The sequence below is a fragment of the Triticum aestivum genome, chromosome 6D (assembly GCF_018294505.1).
Source record: "Triticum aestivum cultivar Chinese Spring chromosome 6D, IWGSC CS RefSeq v2.1, whole genome shotgun sequence".
Taxonomy (NCBI): Eukaryota; Viridiplantae; Streptophyta; class Magnoliopsida; order Poales; family Poaceae; genus Triticum; species Triticum aestivum.
Window position 1 is genome coordinate 339,058,710 of NC_057811.1, and position 21,565 is coordinate 339,080,274.

Sequence of the window (21,565 nt, forward strand, 5' to 3'; positions counted from 1 at the left end):
TCAACACTAAATTATTGGTGATGTCCACAAAGGTGTCATTAATTAACACACACTAAGCAAAGTTTATCCTAAAAACTAACTAACCCTAACCCCCAATCTTTCTACTCAACAAGCAAATATTCCTACTACACACCATGCATATCACTATATTACCAAAATTAAATAAGACATTCACACTAAAATAAGGAGAAAAACATGAACTAGGGTTCCACCAACAAGATTTAACCAAAAAAATTGGGTGATTTGGAAAAAATTACCACAAGCAACAAAATGATGGAAAGATCCACCTAAGGGAAGCACCTTTTGGAGAGGATTTGAGGGGGAGCTTGAGGGATGGGGGAGAGTGGGGGAGCAGCAAGTGTTCTTGCAGCTCGGGCTCGATTGGGAAAAGTGTGTGGGGTGGGTTCCACACACTCTCCCGTGGGGTTATCCACTTACCAGGGTCAGGAACCCTGGCGTCTGGGTCCTTTGCCACGCCAGCAGGTCAACGGGCTGCATGGCGTCTCCTTTGCAACCCAGACGTCAGGGATGTTGGCATCACCAAAATTTTGAACGAGGTCAACTCGGGATTTTGTTAGCACAAAAGGTTAGAACAGGAATTTTGTCCATCTGGGATATCATCTCATTATCTCATTAGAAATCACGGCAACGGACGCCTAAAACTATGGTTTTCTTATAACTGCAGCATCACACTTTTTTTACTAGGTTCAGGGAAGACGAAATTAACTTATTGTTTCGCCAATCGCTTTCGTAAATACAAAAGCAGGTGAATTTGATTTTTGTCACTGAATAGGAACATCAGAAGTAACTGATACAATCCACCACTGCAATCAATAAACATAAGCTAGTGCATGAGTACACTTGACATCAAAGATGACAGGTGCAAACAAAACTACTGTATTACATGGGTGTAACATTTCAATACAACAAAGTTCAGCACTCTCAAACCGAGTTTTTGCGCACAATTACTGGTGCAAGCCAATGCCAAAGTAGTAGCAAAACTGCTGGACAATCACACCTCACCACCGAAGGGAGAGGTGCAGCGACTCTTATTCATAAACCAGTCTTACTTGCCACCCGCAAGGCCTCAACCAATCTGACAGCAGATAAAGCTTACCTGGAGATCAATGTCACATTGTTAGCATCACACACATATGATACACATCGGTACAGCTATTGGGAAGAACTCGATCATAAAACCGGAAAAATACAGTTCAGTGTCTAGCACCATTAATATGATACAGCACCAGATGCTTATCATTCTAGCTACGAAAACATGTTCCTATATTTAACAAAATGAAAGTTGAAGCCAAGTTTAAATGAAATAGAAGTAATGCACACCCAAGTTTCTTCAAACAGCTGGATTGCTTGATAATTCAAAGCTCAAACAAATAACCAAGTATCAATGTTTGCCCAAACAGTCAGTCATTGGTGATGTTAACGCAAATTTAAACAACTGCCTGATTAGAACAATTATGACTCATGAGTAATTTGTAGCTTTGGGTGGGATATCAAACCCCTGCAATTTCATATACAACTAGTAACAATTTTGCCAAGCTATGCCTTGCAACAATTCTAGCCGATGCTGATAGTTATTGCTCAAGCCAGGTAAAGTAAACTCTGAACATCAGGACAATAACAGATCTCATGAAAGCTGTGATTATCTAACCAACTTTTCTCTGCTTTCATGGCTATTTTCCAACAGCACATTATAAAATAAGTTCAACACAAATCCTCCAGCTAAGTTGGGTGAAGACTCTTGACCCTAACCTATTATTCCTTTTCACGCAACGCTCTCTGCAACGTAGCAGGAGAGTGAGTAAATTGAATGTACTCACGAGTTAATACCAGAAGAGATAACAGAGATGCAATATGTGCTTAGGGGTATGTCCTATGTAGGTTTCTAGAATTTAATTTTTGTGCAAAGCCCGTTTTGAGTGTGAAAGACCATAATCCTTGGAAATAACTTATATAATTTCCAAAATACATTACAAAGTAGTCTAGGGCCAATGTACAATCTTCCAACTAACCTATCTATAAGAGCCATAATGGATTATAGGGTCTCAAAACATCCAGCATGAGTTAATAACAAGTACGTATATAACATCGAGTTCACAAGTGTACTACCAAAACATTTTTATTTTGAAAACAAGACGAGAGAAGATCCTCCAGCTCTTCCAGACTTAATGTAGCTCAAAATGCTTGTAGCCAGGGCATGACTAATCACTCAGCAGAGGTTCTACACTTACCCCACATGACACAACCAATCCTTCATGACGGGTCTTCCCTGATCACCATATACTTGTATTGGATCCTCCCGCAACTATGGAACATCGGCCTCTCCGAATGGCAATACTTAAGTAAGGGTTTACTGTTAATTTATTTGACCTAAGCCAGAGCCCATATAAAATGTGGCTGTACGATAAGCTTTCGGGTTTTATTGAAACATAAATCGGTCTCCTTCTTTTTTACCCTGGGTAGTGGTCTCCACCAATTCCTGAGCCTGCACCCACTTCCCGCCTGCAACTCTTGTCGAGGCTCCGCCTAAAGAAAAACATGATTTTCTTAGGACAGAGTGGTAGGTCGGGAGCATTGACAAGAGGTACAAGCAGAAAACAAGTGCAGACTCGGGAACTCGTGAAGGGTCAAAAAGATAAACAATGTTTCAATGGAGCCCCAAAGGTTACCATACAACCACAAGCCATATGGGCTCTGGCTTGTTCAAGTACATAGCGGGAAACCCTTACTTAGGTAAGGCCATTCTGAGAGGCCAATGTTACATAGTTGCGGGCGGATCTAGTACAAGTATAGGGTGCTACTTTGGAAAGACCCCGCCATGATCTTACCCCGACCGCAAGTGTACCAACACAAAAGATTGATTGCGTCATGTGGGAAAAGTGCACAACTCTGCAAAGTGTGAATCAAGGCAATTAGCCGTGACCTAATTACGAGCATTTTGAGCTACTAGGTTCAGAACAGATAGATAATCTTCTCTCATCTTGTTTTCAAACTTAAAAACATCTTGGGGGAACACTTGGGCTCAAGTAGTACAATTTTAATGAACTCATGTTTAAGGCATGAGCATCAAGCTATAGAGATGATGTGAACCCATACTGGGTAGGTTAGTTAGAAGATTGTCCATCAAGCCCTATACTGTTTAATAAAGTATTTTTGAAGACATAGAGATAAGTAATTTCCAAAAAAACTATTATTGGTACTTCAAATCAAAAAAGAAACCCTAGAAACCTACATAGGACATCAAGCATGTATTGCTCTTTCCTGGTATAACTACTTATGAGTACAATCAATGTACTCACCCGCTACGTTTTATGTGCAAAATCTGACCTTGAAAAGGATTAACGACTTGGGGTCGCGAGTCTTCCTTAACTTGTGTGGGGTTAATGGACTATCTTATCTTATTTGTGTTGAACTGGCCTTCAGGTGGTGTGTAATAATGTACTCGGGATCTATGTTTGCAATGTAATAAATGACATGTGTTTTGATATTTCATCTTCAAACTTTGCCTGCTAGCGACTGTTCTAAGGTCTAGCATGGTAAACACAGAGAATCCGGATCCTATCAGGTCAGGTCTTCACATTATCAAAGAACCATCTGATTTGCCCATTTTTCCATTTGGCTAACCAACTTCTCTCTGCTTTTGTGGCTATTTTCCCACACCAGATTATAAAATAAGTTGAGCACAGTATAGTTCAGCAACCACAAACTGAGCCCAGGTATCAGATAAAGAACAAATAAATAAATTTGATAGACCTACAACACCTAATAACCTCATTATACGTTGTTCTGATTCTACCACCAACATGCCATGTAAATAGAAATGGAGGTGATTGCAACCCATGCTTGGCGCTTGGAGTGTCATGGCACTAAAATGTGGCGGCATGCTGTGTAGGCGTGTACAATGGATGGGGGGAGGGGGGGCAGCCCCAGTGCATGTAGCTCCCGCTTGCGCAGGGTCTGGGGAAGGGTCCGACCACTTTGGGTCTATTGTACGCAGCCTTTCCCTACATTTCTGCAAGAGGCTGTTTCCAGGACTTGAACCCGTGACCTCATGGTCACAAGGCAGCAGCTTTACCACTGCACCAAATCACAATCGAGGGGTAAGGTGAGTTGTGGCCTAAGGGCGTGTCTGGATGGCATCCACTTCACCACACTTTTCTGCTACAAGTGTGGCAAGTGTTTAGTTGTAGCCACAGTTATGGCATGCCACACTTCTTTTAGTCAGATACCTCACTTGTCATGGACTTGGTTACTAGCCAACTTCTGCCACAAGTGTGGCAACCAATTTGGCCACCACAAAAAATGTGGAATGCCACACTTGTGGGACAAAAGTGTGGCAAAGTCCGGAGGGTAACCAAACATGCTCTAAAAATACAAAATTGCCACCAAGGGGCAAGCAAAAACATTCCAGCAGCCATGTTGATTGAGGAAGATGAACATATGAGCGAATCAAGGGGGTGAGTTGAGTTTTCTTTTCTTTTCTTTCTGAGGTAAATGATTTGAGTTGAGTTAGTCTGACTGGGAGGAGAACTCGAGAAAATGGTGGGAGGCGACATGAGAGGGACGTCCGGAAAGCGTCAGTGAGACTGTAGGCTTCTAGATTTGTGTCCATTCCTAGTTGAATTCCCCAGGATTAGGGATGAAGGTGCAGATTCACTATGAGATGCTAATCCCAGGATTTTTGGCTGTAGGAGCGTGTAAACAGTTGGCACATTCACATAATACCTTCTAAGTTTTACTTCTCAGGCAAGTTATTCCATCCTAACGCAATCAAAATAAGGAGTGCGAATTGGCTGATCTGACAATCACCTGCCTAGGATTCTCAATCCACTACTTAAAGTCAATAGACAAACATCAATAACCTTACAAGTGACAACACTGCAATATTCTTTACCTCAGATATATGTTCAATAATTTCCTACAGGGACCATTGGGGTTACTGACCCTCTTTGGTGCAAAATAGGCATCATATTACAGTCCTAGTTTTGGCTACTGTGACATATGTTCTTGTGTATAGCTGGTATCAGATGATACAAAGAAGCAACATTGCATACAGATGCAGTACTTAACAAGGCGTGCAACTATTATACCGTAAGAATCAAAAGCAAGATCCATATGGCTCAAGCATATGTTTCTACTAGTTAGACAAACCTCTCAAAGGGAGGTGTTTATTGCCTGCTTACATGATCAACTGAACGGAACACTTTTTTCAAGATAAAGGTTAGCCCAATCGGAATGGCAGAAAACTGATGCTCGTCTGAATATGTAATAATCTTAAGTTCGCGTCATAGTCACACACAAAGCACAGCACCAATTCGAATCAACAATGTTGAAACTTCTGTGACTTAATATGCAGTAGAAGAATACTCACTTTTTGTTCAAGCAGATTTGGACGCGATCATCCCAGTCTTCCGAGCATAAGCGAAGATCCCCCCGGCCTCAATAACCGGGCCTGCATCACCAATAGGCTTCAGCTTGTACTGCTTTCCGGATGTGTGGTTAATCAAGACCGAGTTATCGAGGTCCACTGTGACCACATCCCCTGTCTTGCACTCCTTGCTGGCACCACTGTCCGCGAGCTCCAGGGGGTACACCTCCCCGGTGGCCACGGAATTGCGGAAGAAGATGCGGGCGTAGCCCTCGGCCACAACGGCGCGCGCGCCGGCGGCTCCGAGCGCGACGGGCGCGTGCTCGCGGGAGGAGCCGCACCCGAAGTTGGCGCCGCCGATGATGACGGCGTAGCGGGACGACTCCTCGCCAGGGGCCACGAACGGAATCGGGTAGGCCGCGGCGGGGAGGCCCACGAAGGCGAAGGAGCCGAGCTTGCGGTACTCGTCGGGCTTGGACGGCACCAGGGTCAGGTGCTCGGCCGGGATGATCTGGTCGGTGTCGATGTTGTCCCCGACGACGAAGCACTCGCCGTGGAACGCGGCGGACGACGGCGAGTCGCCCGTGGCGGCGGCCGCGGTTAGGGGCCGAGCGCGGTGGCATCTCAGCGAGACGGTGGCGGGGTGGCGGGGGGCGGCCTGAATGCGGGCTCTGGCGGGCGCTCGGCCGGGGGCCAGCGCCGCCGTCGCCGTCGCCGTCGCCGCATCCGTCAACGATAAAAGAGGAGCCGCCGTCATGGTGGCAAGTCCGTGTGGTGGAGACTGCGGAGGCACTGAAACGAACTAGGGCCGGCGGCGTCCTTTCGTTTTGCTGTCTGCCTCTTCCGGGATGCGGCGAGGGCTCTAAAAAGCTCTCGTTTCGTAAGGGCCACGAAACGTTAGCCTGTCGGCCCATCGTTGTGTTCTGGGCTATAGGACTATTCGGATGTTGGGCTAGTTCTTTTTCGATTAGGCTTCATTTCGTTTTTTTTAAACAGGCTTCATTTCGGCTTACGAAAACAAGCAAGTATACAGTACAAAATTTTAATTAGACTTGCGAGAGCAACTAACTAGAGTTAGGCCTCACCATGTGACACATGTGGTAAGCAATCTAAACTATTAAAAACAAAACACTAAAGGTTAGCCCTAGCAGATTTTTGACGAGATTGTTCACAACAAAGCCCCACCACCATGGAAGTTTCACGCAGATTTTTGACGAGTTACCTGGACTCTCTCATTGGCATAAAATCTAATCTTGCAGCTGATCCTTCCAAGGGAAAGTCCCTGATGTCATATGGAGCAATTCGGCCTCTTATGGACAAGAGTGCAGACCCCGAGTGGGCTGCTTCTAGCTTTGGCTTTGTCAAGTTAAATACTGACAGCTCATTTGCATAGGATGGCTCGGCTGGTGCAGGTATGGTGTTAAGGGATGAGAGGGATGCCATCATTTTCTCTTCCTGTAGCAATTGTTTCACTATCGGGACGCGCTCGAAGCTGAGGTATGTGCATGCATGGAAGGTATATCTTTTTCTATCCAGAGAAGCGACTTGCCAGTGCAGGTTGAGATGGACTCCCTAATGGCAGTAAAATTGATTCAAGCTTCAGATATTGATAGATCGGTTTACTCGTCCATCATCAGGGAGATTAGATATCTTTTGTCCCTCCGTGATTTTTGTATTACTCATGTAAATCGTAGCTAAAATAAAGTTAGTGATAGTTTCGCATATTTTGCTTGTAGCGAGGGTAGAACCATGACTTGGCTTGGTTCGGGACCTCCAGATGCTTTGAAGTTGGCTGCGATGGATTGTAAGGACTATAGGTTTTGAGTAATACAAATTTCTACCCGCAAAAGAAAAGCCCTAGCAGGAACCACAAGGGTCCTTTTTGTAGGCTGAGAGCACGCCAAGTGATGCATCTAGCTGACGTCACATGTCGCATGTTGGACGCTCCCTCTGGATTTTCTGTTTTCTTTTTAATATGTTTTCGGGTTTCTGATGGTTTTTTTGGCATTTGGGCCTATGCCTGATTTTTCCTACGTTTTGAAGAAAAATTGTTTTCTTTAGGTTTCTTTCTCGAAGCACAGTTGTGATGCTCGGGAAATAAATATGTTTGTGTGCTTCCACGAGGAGCGCAATTATGCTTCTCAGAAAGGAAAAAAATATGTGATTTCATGAGAAGTACAAGTTTGCTTCTCGTGAGAGCACAGATTTGCATCCGTGAAAAGCACTTCTCGAAAAGGGATAAAATATGTGATTTCACGAGAATCATAACAATACTTCTTGTGGAAGCACAGATTTGCTTTTGTGAGAAGCACGGTTGTGCTTTTTGGAAAAAAGTTGTGCTTTTCCAAAAGGGAAAAAAGGTTAAAAAAACGCAATTGTGCTTCTTGGCTCCTTTTTCATTTTTTTCATTATCCATTTTTATCATTAGTTGATTTTTTTGTTTTCATTTTTGTTACCGGACTTTTTTGTTTTTAGTTTCTAACATGATAAAAAAGTTCTTTGAAACGTATTAACATGGTATCTAGTTTTCAAAATCTCAACGCAACAATCCAATAGTGAAAACAGTTCAGGATTTGAACGCAAGGTTCAAGAGATGAAACGTTTTGAATAAACGAATATACAAAGAAAGGAAAAATACTCAGGTTGCGATAAGTGACGCACGCGCAGTGTGCCACTTTGTCTGCGCCTGAGAAGATGATGGTGGCCTTTGCAAGGGGTACCCCTTAACTAGTAATTTTCATAGACTTGCATGTTTGGCTTTGGACAAGGGTATATAGGACTGGGCTAGGGTTTAAAGCAATAACTCTGTCTTTTTTATCGGAAAAGCTTCTGATCAATTCATCGAACTTATGCGAGTACAAAGAACACTATAAGTAACCAAAATTACATCCCTAGGGACGACTATAAGCACTGGAGTGAGCGGAAGGCCCGCCACCGTCATCCTGATGTCTACTACGCTACTTTATTCTTGTAGACACGTGTTGGGTCTCCAAGCACAGAGTTTTATAGGACAGTAGCAATTTCCCCTCAGGTGGATGACCTAAGGTTTGTCATTCCGTGGGAGGCATAGGATGAAGATGGTCTCTCTCAAACAACCCTACAACCAAATAATAAAAAGTTTCTTGTGTCCCCAACACACCAAATACAATGGCAAATTGTATAGGTGCACTAGTTCGGCGAAGAGCCGAAGAGATGGTGATACAAGTGTAATATGAATAGTAGATATTGATTTTTGTAATAAGAACAATAAAAAACAGCAAGGTAGCAACTGATAAAACGAAGCACAAACGGTATTGCAATGGTTGAAAATGAGGCCTAGGGTCCGTACTTTCGCTAGTGCAATCTCTCAATAATGCTAATATAATTGGATCATATAACCATCCCTCAACGTGCGATGAAGAATCACTCTAAAGTTCCTATCTAGCAGAGAACATAAGAAGAAATTGTCTGTAGGGTACGAAACCACCGCGAAGCTATTCTTTCCTATCGATATCCAAGAGTTCGTACTAAAATAACACCAAATAATTTCAGATTCATAATACTCAATCCAACACAAAGAACCTCAAAGAGTGCCCCAAGATTTCTAGCGGAGAAACAAGACAAGAACGTGCATCAACCCCTATGCATAGATTACCCCAATTTCACCTCGGGAATTTGCGAGTTGAGTGCCAAAACATACATCAAGTGAATCAATATGATACCCCATTGTCACCACGAGTATTCATTTGCAAAACATATATCAAGTGCTCTCAAATTTATAAAAGTATTCAATCCGATAAAACGAAATCTCAAAGGGAAAACTCAATTCATCACAAGATAGAGAGGGAAAAACATCATATGATCCAACTATATTAACAAAGCCCGCGATACATCAAGATCGTGACATCTCAAGAACACGAGAGAGAGAGAGAGATTAAACACGTAGCTACTGGTACAAACCCTCAGCCCCGAGGGTGAACTACTCCCTCATCATCATGGTGGGCGCAGGGATGATGAAGATGGCCACCCGTAATGATTTCCTCCTCCGGCAGAGTGCCGGAACGGGGTCTAGATTGGTTTCTCGTGGCTACAGAGCCTTGCGGCGGCGGAACTTCTGATCTAGGTTAACCCCGAGGGTTTTTGGAATATTTGAAAATTTATAGGGTAAAGAGGGGGTGCGGGAGGCCACCGAGGGAGGCACAACCCACTAGGGCGCGCCCCCAGGTGCTGCTCTAGCCCATCGGGAGTCTTCTAGTCCATAAAAAATCCACAAAAAGTTTCGCGGTGTTTGGACTCCGTTTGATATTGATTTCCTGCGATATAAAAAACAAATAAAAAACATCAACTGGCACTGGGCACTGGGCACTGGGTCAGTAGGTTAGTCCAAAAAATGATATAAAGTTGCTATAAAATGATTGTAAAACATCCAAGAATGATAATATAACAACATGAATACTTCATAAATTATAGATACGTTGGAGACGTATCACATCCCCCTGAAGCAGAGCAGACCTTGTTGTAGTAGACAATTAGAAAGTCATTGTGATATGGTCACAAGGACTAGTACACCAGAACAACAATCGTCAATGATGAAGAGATTCGAATGATCAAACTTGTAGACACATGAATACTCAATTTATATAGATCCATCGGAGACAAAACATTGATCGAATCCAGTGAAATTCGGCGGGGGCACACCTCCACATGCCCTCCGACGACGCTAGGCGCACCGTCGGAACGGGGTTAGGTGGGGAGATCCTTATTCCATCTTCAGGGACTCGTCATCGCCTTGCCTTCCTGAGCAAGACACAAATCCTAAATTAACTTAAAAAATGCCTAAAACGGAGCAAGAACTCAGCCACCGGTAAGGGTCGGGATCGACCGTGTCTCCATAGTCTTGAGGCCACAAGAGGCGAGGCAGATCGGCGGCAGGGGGGCATGGAAACCCTGGTTGCTGGAGTCGCTCGTGGGGAAAAGGTGCAAAGTGATTCACATGTTTACCAAAATGCTTAGGAGCATATGTGGGCGCAACCCCTCATATCTTACCATTAAATAAACATAGGGATATGTACTGCTATATTAATATGAGGGTATTTTTCTTATTTATGATTTTGATTTAGGACAGATAGAGGGTTGTATTCCCTGCAAGAACTACCCCTTTGCCTACTCTCTAGCACCTTATCGACTCTAGATGCATTTATTCTGCAGCATATTCTTGACGCTTGTTCTAGATGCATTTATTTCTGTAATGGTCACATCGTCCATCAATGCCATTTCTTCAAATTCACCGCTATTCTACGAAGTTACACCTTTCTAGTAAAACACAGATTTCTTATGATACTAATTCCTAGAAAATATGTAAACAAATCTCAGAGAATTTTCAAGATATTCCATGTTATTCTTTTTATCTTAAATGAAAAACTGAGAACGTCATGGTAATAATTTTATCTTCAAACAAAAAATATTTTTTTACAGTAAAAATGCTAATATTTTTTAGGAACCTTTTAATAATAATCTCCGGATTTGATTGAGCCCTATGTTTTGAATCATATAACACATCTAATATTTTTTGTTTGTACCAAGTTCCCAGGAATTTTTCTTCAATACTAATTCCTAGGGAATTATGTAAAACAATCTGAGAGATTTTCCAACACATTTCCCAATGATTTTTCTATCTTAAGTGGAAAACTGAGAGCGTCATTGTAATAATTCTAGAAACTATTTTATAATAATCTCGGGATTTTTCCGAGAATGTCAGGAATTATTCTCAAATTCTGAGAAAGGTGCAATTAATCACCGCAATCAAAACTAATGTATACCGTCACATATACACAAATGAAATTGCTATCTTTAGTGTTTACAATGCTTCATTCTGGTTATTTTTATTAAATGGAAGTGCACCCAAAGTTTTTGCCATTCAATGCTTCGTTGAAATTAAATGAGTGCGTACAACTGTTTACTGTCAGCATATACGCAAGCACACTGTATTGTGTTTCCGCTGCCAATTAAATAAAAGACTGCACCGATCCCCAAACAAATCAGGAGTGGCTTTGATTCCAGAGGGGTGCGTCCTGATGTGCTCCTCGTCCGCGTATGTATGTTTACTCCATATACAGCTAGGAGAAAAACCCTAGTTGTTGAACGACAACTATGTTGTCATTAGATCACAACAGAAAGGCGTCGAAAGGGAAGAAGATAGTAGGAAAAGATGAATGTCTGAAGGCGGCAATGAGAAACATGAAACTGAAGGAAGGGAAATGTGAGTTGGCAAGAAGGAGATCAACGGATTATCAAAAGCGTCTAGATGACCGGCGATGGCTAAGGTCAATACCACAAAGTCATTCAAGAATGGTACTTTGAAGGATACGCTCAAATTCGCACGGGTCTTGCGGCTTGGAGACGCCCTCGCGAAATATTTGATCCTTCGTGAAAGGTTATGTGGTATTTTGTGCATCAAATTTGTCACAAGCGATACAGTCTGAATGTTTTGCAAATTATTTTGAAACCTTTTCGCAAGATAAAAACAGAAATAAATTTGAAAACGGAAAGAGCTTCACGCGAGTTTCTACGGTCTGATTTACTGAACTGTACCGTCGCCGGCGGTGGCACCAAAACAGCTGGGCGTGAAGATAGCGTCACATGGTCAAAAGAAGCGGCCGTTCATTATCCCCTAATTAATCAGAAAATCAAAATCAATTCCAGGGAAAAACAGAAAAAAAAAACTCGATTGCCACCGTCTCGGCGTCGTCGTCGTCCGGCTCACGCGCTCCGACCTAGCCCTAGCTCTCCCTGCCAGTTGATGGTGGGCGGGCTGCGAGATCTGTAGGGCTCGTTGGCTTCCGCCGGCGGGAGGAGATGGACGCTGGGAACGACGGCGCGACGACGCCGGTGCTGCTCAACGTGTACGACCTCACGCCCGTCAACGATTACCTCTACTGGCTCGGCTTCGGCGTCTTCCACTCCGGAATCGAAGGTATTGGTCCCTTCTTTCCCTTTCCCTTTGTTCTTTCATGTGGATTCTCCTATGCCCGTGACTCTGCCCCTGTGAGCATGATTACGCTTATATGGATTTAACTGAGATGCGAGCTGTTTCAGTTTTCCTGAAAATTATTTGGTTAGGGTGATTTTTGAACGATTTTGTCAGTACCGTTGCTGTTTTAGGATCAATTCCAATTAGATGTTCTGGTTACCCCAATCGTAATAGCGAATTTTGTTGGAGGATTTCCAAAAATATTTTGACTTGTCTGATCAATGCGCGAGAAATAATAGAGGGAAAAGGGGAAACAAATATAGAATGAACAATGTATTTTATTGGGAAGAATTTCAAGGAGAAATGTGCATGACATCCGCCTTGGTATATTATATTTTGCATGAAAAAAATACTTCCATAAGTGTAGTTTTGGCGTACACTAAAATTCAAGAACTGAAACTGACTGTAGGTTTACGTCATTGTATTTTTATGCATTGTGGAAATCAGGCTGGTTATGTTATGTGTAGAACTGTGGAACATCTCACTTCTGTTTGCTATGGTTATGTGTTCCTTTTCTCCATGTGCATGTCATACTTAGATGATCTACAGAAGCATGAACTCATGTTTTTTTTTTTACCCATTTTTTCCAAATGAGTAGTTCATGGCATGGAATATGGATTTGGAGCACATGATTTCTCATCCAGCGGTGTATTTGAGGTGGAATCGAAATGTTGCCCTGGATTTGTCTATAGAAAGACGGTGTCGCTAGGCACAACTGACATGTCTCGGGAAGATTTCCGCTCGTTCATTGAAAGACTTGCAGGGAAGTATCATGGCAATACATATAATTTGATTGCGAAGAACTGCAATCATTTCACAGATGATGTCTGTAGGAACTTGACTGGAAAACCCATCCCTGGCTGGGTGAATAGGTTGGCCAGAGTAGGTTGGTATCATTATCATATATGTTTACGTACTTCCTGAGATTGGTGAAAATCATAGCTAAATGGTTGCATTTTCTCTCTCTCAAAACTCTAGGCTCAGTTTTTGACTGTCTACTACCAGAAAGCGTCCAAGTTTCTCCTGTTGGACGTGTCCCAACTCTTCGTCCAGTTATTGGTCTGTATCTTCTGAACTTTTCTTCCATTTCCTTTCAAAAGAAACCTATATGTTGACATGTTGTTTCTTTCTGTTAGTGTGACATTCTTGTGAAATATCATGAGGCTAAGAATGACATGTTGTTGTATACTTTGCTTTCCTTTGCAAAATATAAGCTCCAACATGTTGATTAAGATCTGTCCTTTTCCTTGTTGCTCCTTGGAGTTTAGAGATTTCACTTTGTCTTGCACGGTAGTCAGAATTCTTCATAACCTTTTTTATATACCCTCCTTTCAGGTTGAACAGTTAGTGCCATCAACCTTAAAGTGTTATGCACACTGGTAACTTGCACATGATTAAGCAATTAGTAGTAAATAGTAATTAGTTATGTTATAGAAGAATCAGAATGTGTTATCGCTTAAGACATCATCCTGAATAACGCCTAAAAACGGAATGGGCTTCTTTAAATTATGCAATACGTTCACCATTCTCGGATCTTCAGAAAAAGGAACCAATCCTATTTTGGCACTCTTTAGATGCCATCACTCGCTTACCCCAGATCTCTGTTAATTATTATATCTAAAATGGATAATCTTATGAGAATGCTTCACAACAGATGGAAACATATATGGCATTTCACATTTCATATAACTCATGCAGCTTTAAGATCTTCCAAGTTTTGTATAGTTATAGTTGAATGTATTAAGTTTCCTTGAAATGAGGCAAGTTTTCTTGGTTTAATGCTGAATGAGCAAAACTAAGGTATTCCAGTAGTTTTCATCATACCAATCATCTATTCCCGACACGGAATAGTTTGCACGGGGCTGCCCAGAATGGTGGCTATATGCTTTGATCAGGAAAACCTAGTGGTGGAGGAAGCGTCCAAAGCTATTGGTTGTCAGTTGTATAACATTATCTAGACCAAAATTGACACTTAAAAACTACACTATGATTTTGCATGAATTAAGAGTTCTTTTACTGGCTAATCTTCCATGTTCTGGTATAATCAGTTCAAGTAGAATAATTACACATCTAAGTTACCATTGTAAACAACCACATTTTGTAAGACCCATATACAATGGAGGGTTGTGTAAATACTTTGTGATGTTATCCTATAGTATATGCTAATTTTGTGCGATCTTATTGACCATCTTGATTCTTTCCTTTTTAAACACTATATGCAGATGATGATTTGGATTCGGTATCTTCTTCGGACAGCGATGAGGGTGATGAGGACAAGCACCTGTTGGAAGCACCATCCACTGACTTGCAACCTGTAGAAGTGCCATTAAAGCTAGCCAAAGATCTTCTTTGACATGTTCCATGCTTTTTTTTCTGCAAAATTGACATATTACAACTGCAACCACTGGAGTCCAGGGCGATGATGCGATGTTTCTGGGTGGTTTGAGTGACAGGACGGAACCGTGGAGCTTGCCACTGGTACAACGTATCACTTTTCACAGAGTTTTGGCTTTCTAGCAGGTGTACAGATAGGAATTGGCCATCTTGTCCAAAAGATAGGTCTAGTTACTTGCTGTTTTCCAGTTCGTGCAGTGACTGCTGTATCGTACTCAGAAAATGTTGAGCCTGGAACTGATGTTAGTCTGTATATTTTATTAAATGAGCTGGAATAGGCATCGTCGAGAATGTTTGCCTTGGCGATGCTCGCCTGAGCCTGGTAATGAAATTCCATGTCGATGCTATCATAGACCCGTCGTCTCCATGTACTACTACATGGTTATTGACAATGGTCTGTTCAATTCGCGATTAATCAGGTACTAACTAAGATGCATCCAGGAGAATGTGCTAACTGGTGCAAAAGACTGTTTATCAAATGTCAAAACAGTTAGGCATGTAAAATGTTCGACTCCTATGTGATTGCAAATTTTGAGGGGAAAAACATCATTTTTGTGGCCTATGTACAAACAAAAGATTTTGTGCTTAAGATTTCCTCTTTTTTTTTCGGGAGCTGAGTTTGTTTTCTAGGATATCTTTTCTATGAAATGTGCAAGCATTCAAATTACAAACATTCCTGCTGTGATCAGTTCCTTTTCTTCAGAAGATTCTTAAGCTAACAGTTTCGAATTTTGTTTTGCCGGTCTAAATTAGAATGTGCATTTTTTTTGTAAGAAGAAAAGGCAGTCATTTCTGCCACGCGATCAGAAAAAGAAGATAGCACATATACAAAGTGGAAAATGAAGAAAATAAGGATCGCTTGCCATCAGGTTTGTCAAATATCAGCAGTGCCTTTGCATCTCTGCCAACCATTATCATTGCGACGTTTCCCCTTAAAAGATGCGCGCCAACGTATCAACATTGATAAAACAGTGGTGGACATTTACAAGTATACAAAGCCGATACTACGCTCACACCGCACAACATACATATTGCATAATAATTGCGAAAGATTAGTGAACGACATGGCACGACCCTACATATATTTACTTATATCAAACACTTTCAACTTTCTGAACGCCGTCTATCTGAACTTGATTCCTGGGATTGCCATAAACGTGCTCACCAGGCTCGGCGACTCCGCAGTTAGCAACTCGTGTACGATCACAACACAATCTTTGTTTCCAGAGATGGGGGGCTGTCCACTAGGTAACGAAATGGTCGATCATATGCTTTATTACATCGGCCCCTTCGCTATGCATGACGGGATCTTTCACCTGCTCGAAATTCCAGTTTATAGGAAGACAACACCTCAGCCTCAGCACCATGTTCCCAAACATTAGCGCTGTGGATATCAGAGCATGGATGGCGCTTGAGAGCCAAAGACGTACCTGAATTACGCTGTGTGCAGCAGATCTTGCTTTGCTATTATGGAAGCTGACGTCCACCTTTTCCCATGACACACGCTTAAGTCCTCTCAAAAGCCTTTCTGCAATATTTCACGCAAAGCTAGCCCATCAGGTCCACTTCTGCTTCCAGGACTGATATAGGAACTAAGAGCATGTGTCAAATAATGATACGACTTGCACTTTCTGATTCCTTGGATAGTACATTAGACAATTTGTGGAAACTCGTGATCAAAGGAACGTAGAAAATATTTCCCACAACAGAAAAAAGAAAGATAGAAAAAGATGACAGCCCAACCACAAGATCCAACACGGAACACCACAACCACAAGTCGTTTCAGTGAAGGTAGGAGCAATGATTTATCTCGATTAGTCTGTAAACTGTCCTTGAACATGGTCTAATTTGTGACCGTATCTGCCGACACCATGTTACACCTACACATTCTAGAGTCATACGCACCCAGGAGACATGGTGTGTAGTCAGGGATCCTATGCAACATGGCACGGCACATTAAACAACCACAACATGACAGTTGGTGTCATGTCCGGATGTTCCCATGCCCTGACTATTCCAAACTGAGAAGCAATAGTTTGCTTTAGTTTTCTGGATCAAGCGAAGAAAGTGTGAAACTGAAGGCAGCATCCAAATCAACATGATTTTTTTTTCTTTTTACATATAGTCCATGCAATGTCATAGCATCCTTTAAGTTCAACTTTAAACTCAAATTATGCTAGAAGAAACAAAAATGAGATAAGTATGATGTCAATAGTAATGTTTGTCCTTTTCTGCTTAGTTATGTCATGTTCGAAACCAACAGGAGCTGGGACGCTTATTCTCAATATTGCATGTCAACACGAAAATGCAGCATCGTCAACTCCAATCTAGTACACATAAACAAATAATAATTCAAATAACACAACTAGGAAAGTCCAAATCACAACTAAGCTTTCCATCTTATAGTGGTATTTAATACTCCCTCCGTCCCATAATATAAGAACGTTTTTGACACTAGTGTAGTGTCAAAAACGTCCTTTTGTTCATAAGAAACTAGTCATGGCATAGTGAAAGACAACATAATCCTAGTTTAGTAAAAATCATGATGCATACCTTCGAGAGTGCAGTTATCCTTGTCCATATCAGCAACATCAGCACATTGATCAAGAGTTTCTGCTTTGGATAGTTCCTCGTATACAATATGTGGATAAACCTTGCTTGTCGAATCAACCCACTACAAAAGACAATCAAATCAAGTTACAAATGGCCAACTAAGTGAAAGGATTATGATATAGATTCACAGTTACCAAAATCAAAATATACACATAAAAGTTCATAAACAGTACCTTGGGTAGTTCGGAGGCCCCCCTGATTGATGATGTCCTCCATCCAACAATGTCTTAATCAATATCAGTTACGGAAAAACCTCAAGAAAAAGCTTTTTTTTACAGGCTTATTTAAGGATTAAAGTAAGGATACGGTCGTAACCAACATTGGAGTATGCCACTCTTCGCTGAAATGCTTGCAAAGCAGATCTACAATAAGAAATCCGTAAGCATGAAAATGTACAAGTATTCACAATCCAAGCACATAGAGGCAGCTGGCAGACAAGCATACATGAACCGTAGGTCCCCACAATCATCCACCATAAGTTGCAACAACGGAGGCTTTCCATCATCATTATCAGTAAGAAATAGGTGCTTGCCGGTTCTTCTGAATATGAAGTGAATGATGCAGCACGCAAACTTTTCTATCGCAGTAACTCCAAAAAGGAAAGGAACCTGCATATTGGTTTTAAAAAAACATCAACGTAAGATGGAAATATTATACGATTTCTCCTGTTCTGGATACAGTAACATAAGATAAAATTAAACCACAACCTGCTTGTTTCCTCTAGAACCAAGATGTGGTGATGCAACAGTTATGAAGTTGACTGCATCAAGCCCATGTATATTGCCTCTGTTGCTGTCTCTCAAACTTTGAGGAGAATTTTCAAGTGATTGTCCAGGAGGTCTATAAAGTCTTCCGATGGCATATCTTGCAACCAATCCTCCAACGGAATGCGCAACAAAAGATATCTTTGTTATCTGTGGTCTTTTGTTGATTTCTTCAATAACCTGGCTTGCTAGATTTTTGTCATTAAATTGGGGGAATGAAGACATAAAGCGCAGAAAGGAAGATGAAAAATGGAAGATGCGTAATGAAAAACTAACCTCTTGTGCCAACCGTTCACCCATCACATCAATGCCATCTAAAGTTAGCTTGTGCATGTTGCTGTTACTACCTACAGAGTTAACATATCATTGGACTACCCGCAAGGAAATGTTCATTACCCAGAAAGAAATTCCATACTGTAAAAGAAATAGGTTCTGTATGGCTTCAATTGCAACAATGGAAGTACAGGGAGAGAGGAAATCTATTGTTATCTGCCACAATAGTTTTTTCTTATTTCACGGTGAGATTATGTGATCTACGTGTGGTAATGCAATAGCTCACTATACTTTAACAGTTCACACCAATAAGATAGGCAATGAACACCCAGGAATGAGTAGACCTTACAATGAACTATGACTCTGTCTTGTAGGAACTTATGAAATTGCTCAGCTCCATATTTCCAATCGGCTGTGCTGTACGAATAACGAGAGTAATGTCAATACAAGGGGGAAATGCCAAAGTAGGAACAACCAGATTATTCATAGTTGCAGTATGCATGTGTGGATGCATTGGGGAAAAGAGTAACGTGTTAAGATCAGCTAGTTAGGCACTCTGAATTCATTGAAATGGGGCCTAATTTCGCTTATTTGTTGAAAGTGCCAAACCAGTCGAATCCGTGTGAACCATGTAGCATGAAGTGATACTCCATCTCAATTTAGCCTGCTATCATGATATTCTAAGTCATCAAATTATTCCATTTTAATGTCAAAAGGTAAATATGTACAAACTTGGCGCTCGCGCGTGCTCATCTCCTGCTATACCAACCAGAATTCAAAGCAAATCAGGTAACTATCGCGTCAATCACAAATCCGCAAAGTTTTCAAGACAACCGACAGGTCCCTACGTGTTACTAGGAGGATCAAGCAATTCAGGAAGCCAGATAACTTTTTCTTTCCTGAAAACTGAAGCCAAATCAGAGCACAAAATCGATAAGCTTAGTATAGGCCGTACCTCCCGACGATCCCGTGGACCATGACCACCAGGTGGTCGGCCCCGCCTACGGCCGGCGCCGGCGCCTCCTCCTCGGCCGCCGCCGCCTCCCGGCAGTCTCCGCCACCCGGGTCGCCCATTTAACTAGCCGGCCCGCCCGCCCGCACAACACGAACGCACGCACACGCCGCGCGCGAAGGGGGGCGGAGGTGGGGGGAACGGATAGAGGGCAGGGCAGAGGCGCTGCTCGGGGAAAGGGGCAGAGTGTCTTATAGGGCGGGCGAATCGCGACTCCGCGTGTACGCCAACACGAAACGGGCGAGAGCGGAGACGGCTTGTGATTGGAGGAGGAGGGTGACAGGTGGGGAAGACGATGCTGACGGGGACCGCCTGTCTGGGGCGAGCGGAGCACGGGTTGGGGGTAGGCGTGGCGGCCTGATCCGAATGGCAGAACACGCCGGCGGAGAGCCATGGAAGCAAGTGCAACCACCGGCAGACGGCGGAGGATGATCGAGAGTATCGCCTGCTTCTACATGTGGTGCTTGGCTTATCTTCTGATTTTTTTTCTTTTTCTTTTTGGGGAAGACTTTTTTTTTTCTGATCTGTCTTCAAATTTACCCGTGAACATAAACAAATTGTTTAGTCGCCCAATAAAAATGTTCTAAAAATGATAACAAAATTGAGCACACAATTATCATGATCCACAAACATAAAAACATAGTATTGTTTTTTTGGAAATGTCCCAAGGCCATGTATTAAATAAAACCAGGCATTCCAGCAAAAAAAAAAAACTCGGCCCTTACAAGAATATGAAATTGCAGGCAAGTCTTCGAAGAAATCACTGTTGTCTTCCTTTTGCATCCACTGGTGGCACGTCGTGAGTAGACCTCGTTGCCGTCTCTAGGATTCTGTCTTACCGGAACAACCTTGTTGAAATCCAAGACATTGTAAAAGCAACAGTTCGGTTATCGTCGATGTAGACCAGAAAATGCCGGCAACCATGACTTAGGAAGATCATCGTCCCGAAGAAGCTAGCATCTAGGAGGGCCAGACGATAATCCCAAACTCCAAAGGGGACACAAAACTCACAAGTTCACCGACCGAGTCATATGCAACTAAACTTCATCGGACAAAGATAGAACTTGAGAACAAAAACATGCAGCAACGTCGTCCCCTTCGCAGGATGTTGTCGTGGACAAACACTAAGCACACGCATGTGAATGACAACATCCTCTGACTCGTCGACGTCCTCCGAGGAAGGCCATGGACATGGGATAAACCAAGGTACCATTAGTCCCATCTCGTCCCGCCCCAACTTCGCCGGGCGGCACGGAAGTCAACACCCCTATGGGACACGAACTAGAAACACATATCTAGTGTTCTTCTGCCCTCCGTTCGCCCCTACACCCACGGCAATGCCGATGTAGCCGCCTCTTGCTATCAAAACCCGAGAAAAATGATCCGATATATGCCAAAATAAGTCTATTTAACGGCGGTCCTTAAGAACACAATTTGGTCTCTCCCATGATTATAAAACAAAATCTTCTTCCATGTTCAAATTATATGGCTCAGATTTTTCTATATATTTGAATCTTTTAGTAAACAAGTATGTCATGCAAAAAAGAATTGTATGGACGTATATACTAGTAATAAAGTACTAGTCGTGGGCTTAAACAAAGTTGTGAACTGCATTGTTCGTGCATCTAAGTCCCTAAGACATGCTGGATATGTCAAGGGCATTGAAGTATGGTTTCCATATTTTGCTTTTGAACACGTAAAGCTTATAGATACGCACATACACTTATAGGTTGACGAAGTTGTCACAGACGCCTTCGTAGTTGAGAGAACGCCTTCTCCCAGTGAACGCACATCGCTGAAAGGCATGAAATGGATCAAGAAAAATACGATCACCAATACCAAGTCTAGGACTTGAACCCTGGTTGGTTGGTTCCACCGCAAAGAACCTAACATCTCAGATACACTTAGGGCCCGTTCGGATGTCTGCTGGCTTCCAACTTCCCGAGAAGCCCGTGAGAAGCCAGCCGAACGGAAGCGCTCCGAGAATCTGGCTCCTGGAGAACGAGCAGCAGACAGTGCAATTTTTGGGAGCAGCCCCGACCCAGCTTCAAAAAACGAGAAGTAGGAGTTGTAGGAAATTACACTCGATTGCCCTCCCGAAGTGGACACTCGAA

General features: G+C 42.5%; 3 protein-coding genes across 3 annotated transcripts; 1 reads left to right on the forward strand and 2 right to left on the reverse strand.

Annotated features, from left to right (window-relative positions):
• Positions 1–712: 712 nt before the first annotated feature.
• LOC123144990 (3-isopropylmalate dehydratase small subunit 1) lies at positions 713–6,232 on the reverse strand. Its single transcript, XM_044564262.1, has 2 exons — positions 5,390–6,232; positions 713–1,117 (listed from the first exon to the last, which is right to left on the reverse strand). Exon 1 carries the CDS (start codon positions 6,141–6,143, stop codon positions 5,397–5,399), a length of 747 nt encoding a protein of 248 aa, XP_044420197.1. The 5' UTR covers positions 6,144–6,232; the 3' UTR covers positions 713–1,117; positions 5,390–5,396.
• Positions 6,233–12,032: 5,800 nt separating this feature from the next.
• LOC123144992 (deSI-like protein At4g17486) lies at positions 12,033–15,077 on the forward strand. The gene is made up of 4 exons (XM_044564264.1): positions 12,033–12,338; positions 12,994–13,281; positions 13,374–13,454; positions 14,618–15,077. Exons 1-4 carry the CDS (start codon positions 12,221–12,223, stop codon positions 14,746–14,748), a joined length of 618 nt encoding a protein of 205 aa, XP_044420199.1. The 5' UTR covers positions 12,033–12,220; the 3' UTR covers positions 14,749–15,077.
• Positions 15,078–15,659: 582 nt separating this feature from the next.
• On the reverse strand, positions 15,660–19,763 carry LOC123144991 (putative lipase ROG1). Its single transcript, XM_044564263.1, has 10 exons — positions 19,395–19,763; positions 18,789–18,856; positions 18,443–18,513; positions 18,110–18,346; positions 17,847–18,010; positions 17,709–17,764; positions 17,576–17,628; positions 17,343–17,463; positions 16,220–16,317; positions 15,660–16,105 (listed from the first exon to the last, which is right to left on the reverse strand). The coding sequence occupies exons 1-10, from the start codon at positions 19,511–19,513 to the stop codon at positions 16,034–16,036; spliced, it is 1,059 nt and encodes a 352-aa protein (XP_044420198.1). The 5' UTR covers positions 19,514–19,763; the 3' UTR covers positions 15,660–16,033.
• Between the last annotated feature and the right edge of the window lie 1,802 nt (positions 19,764–21,565).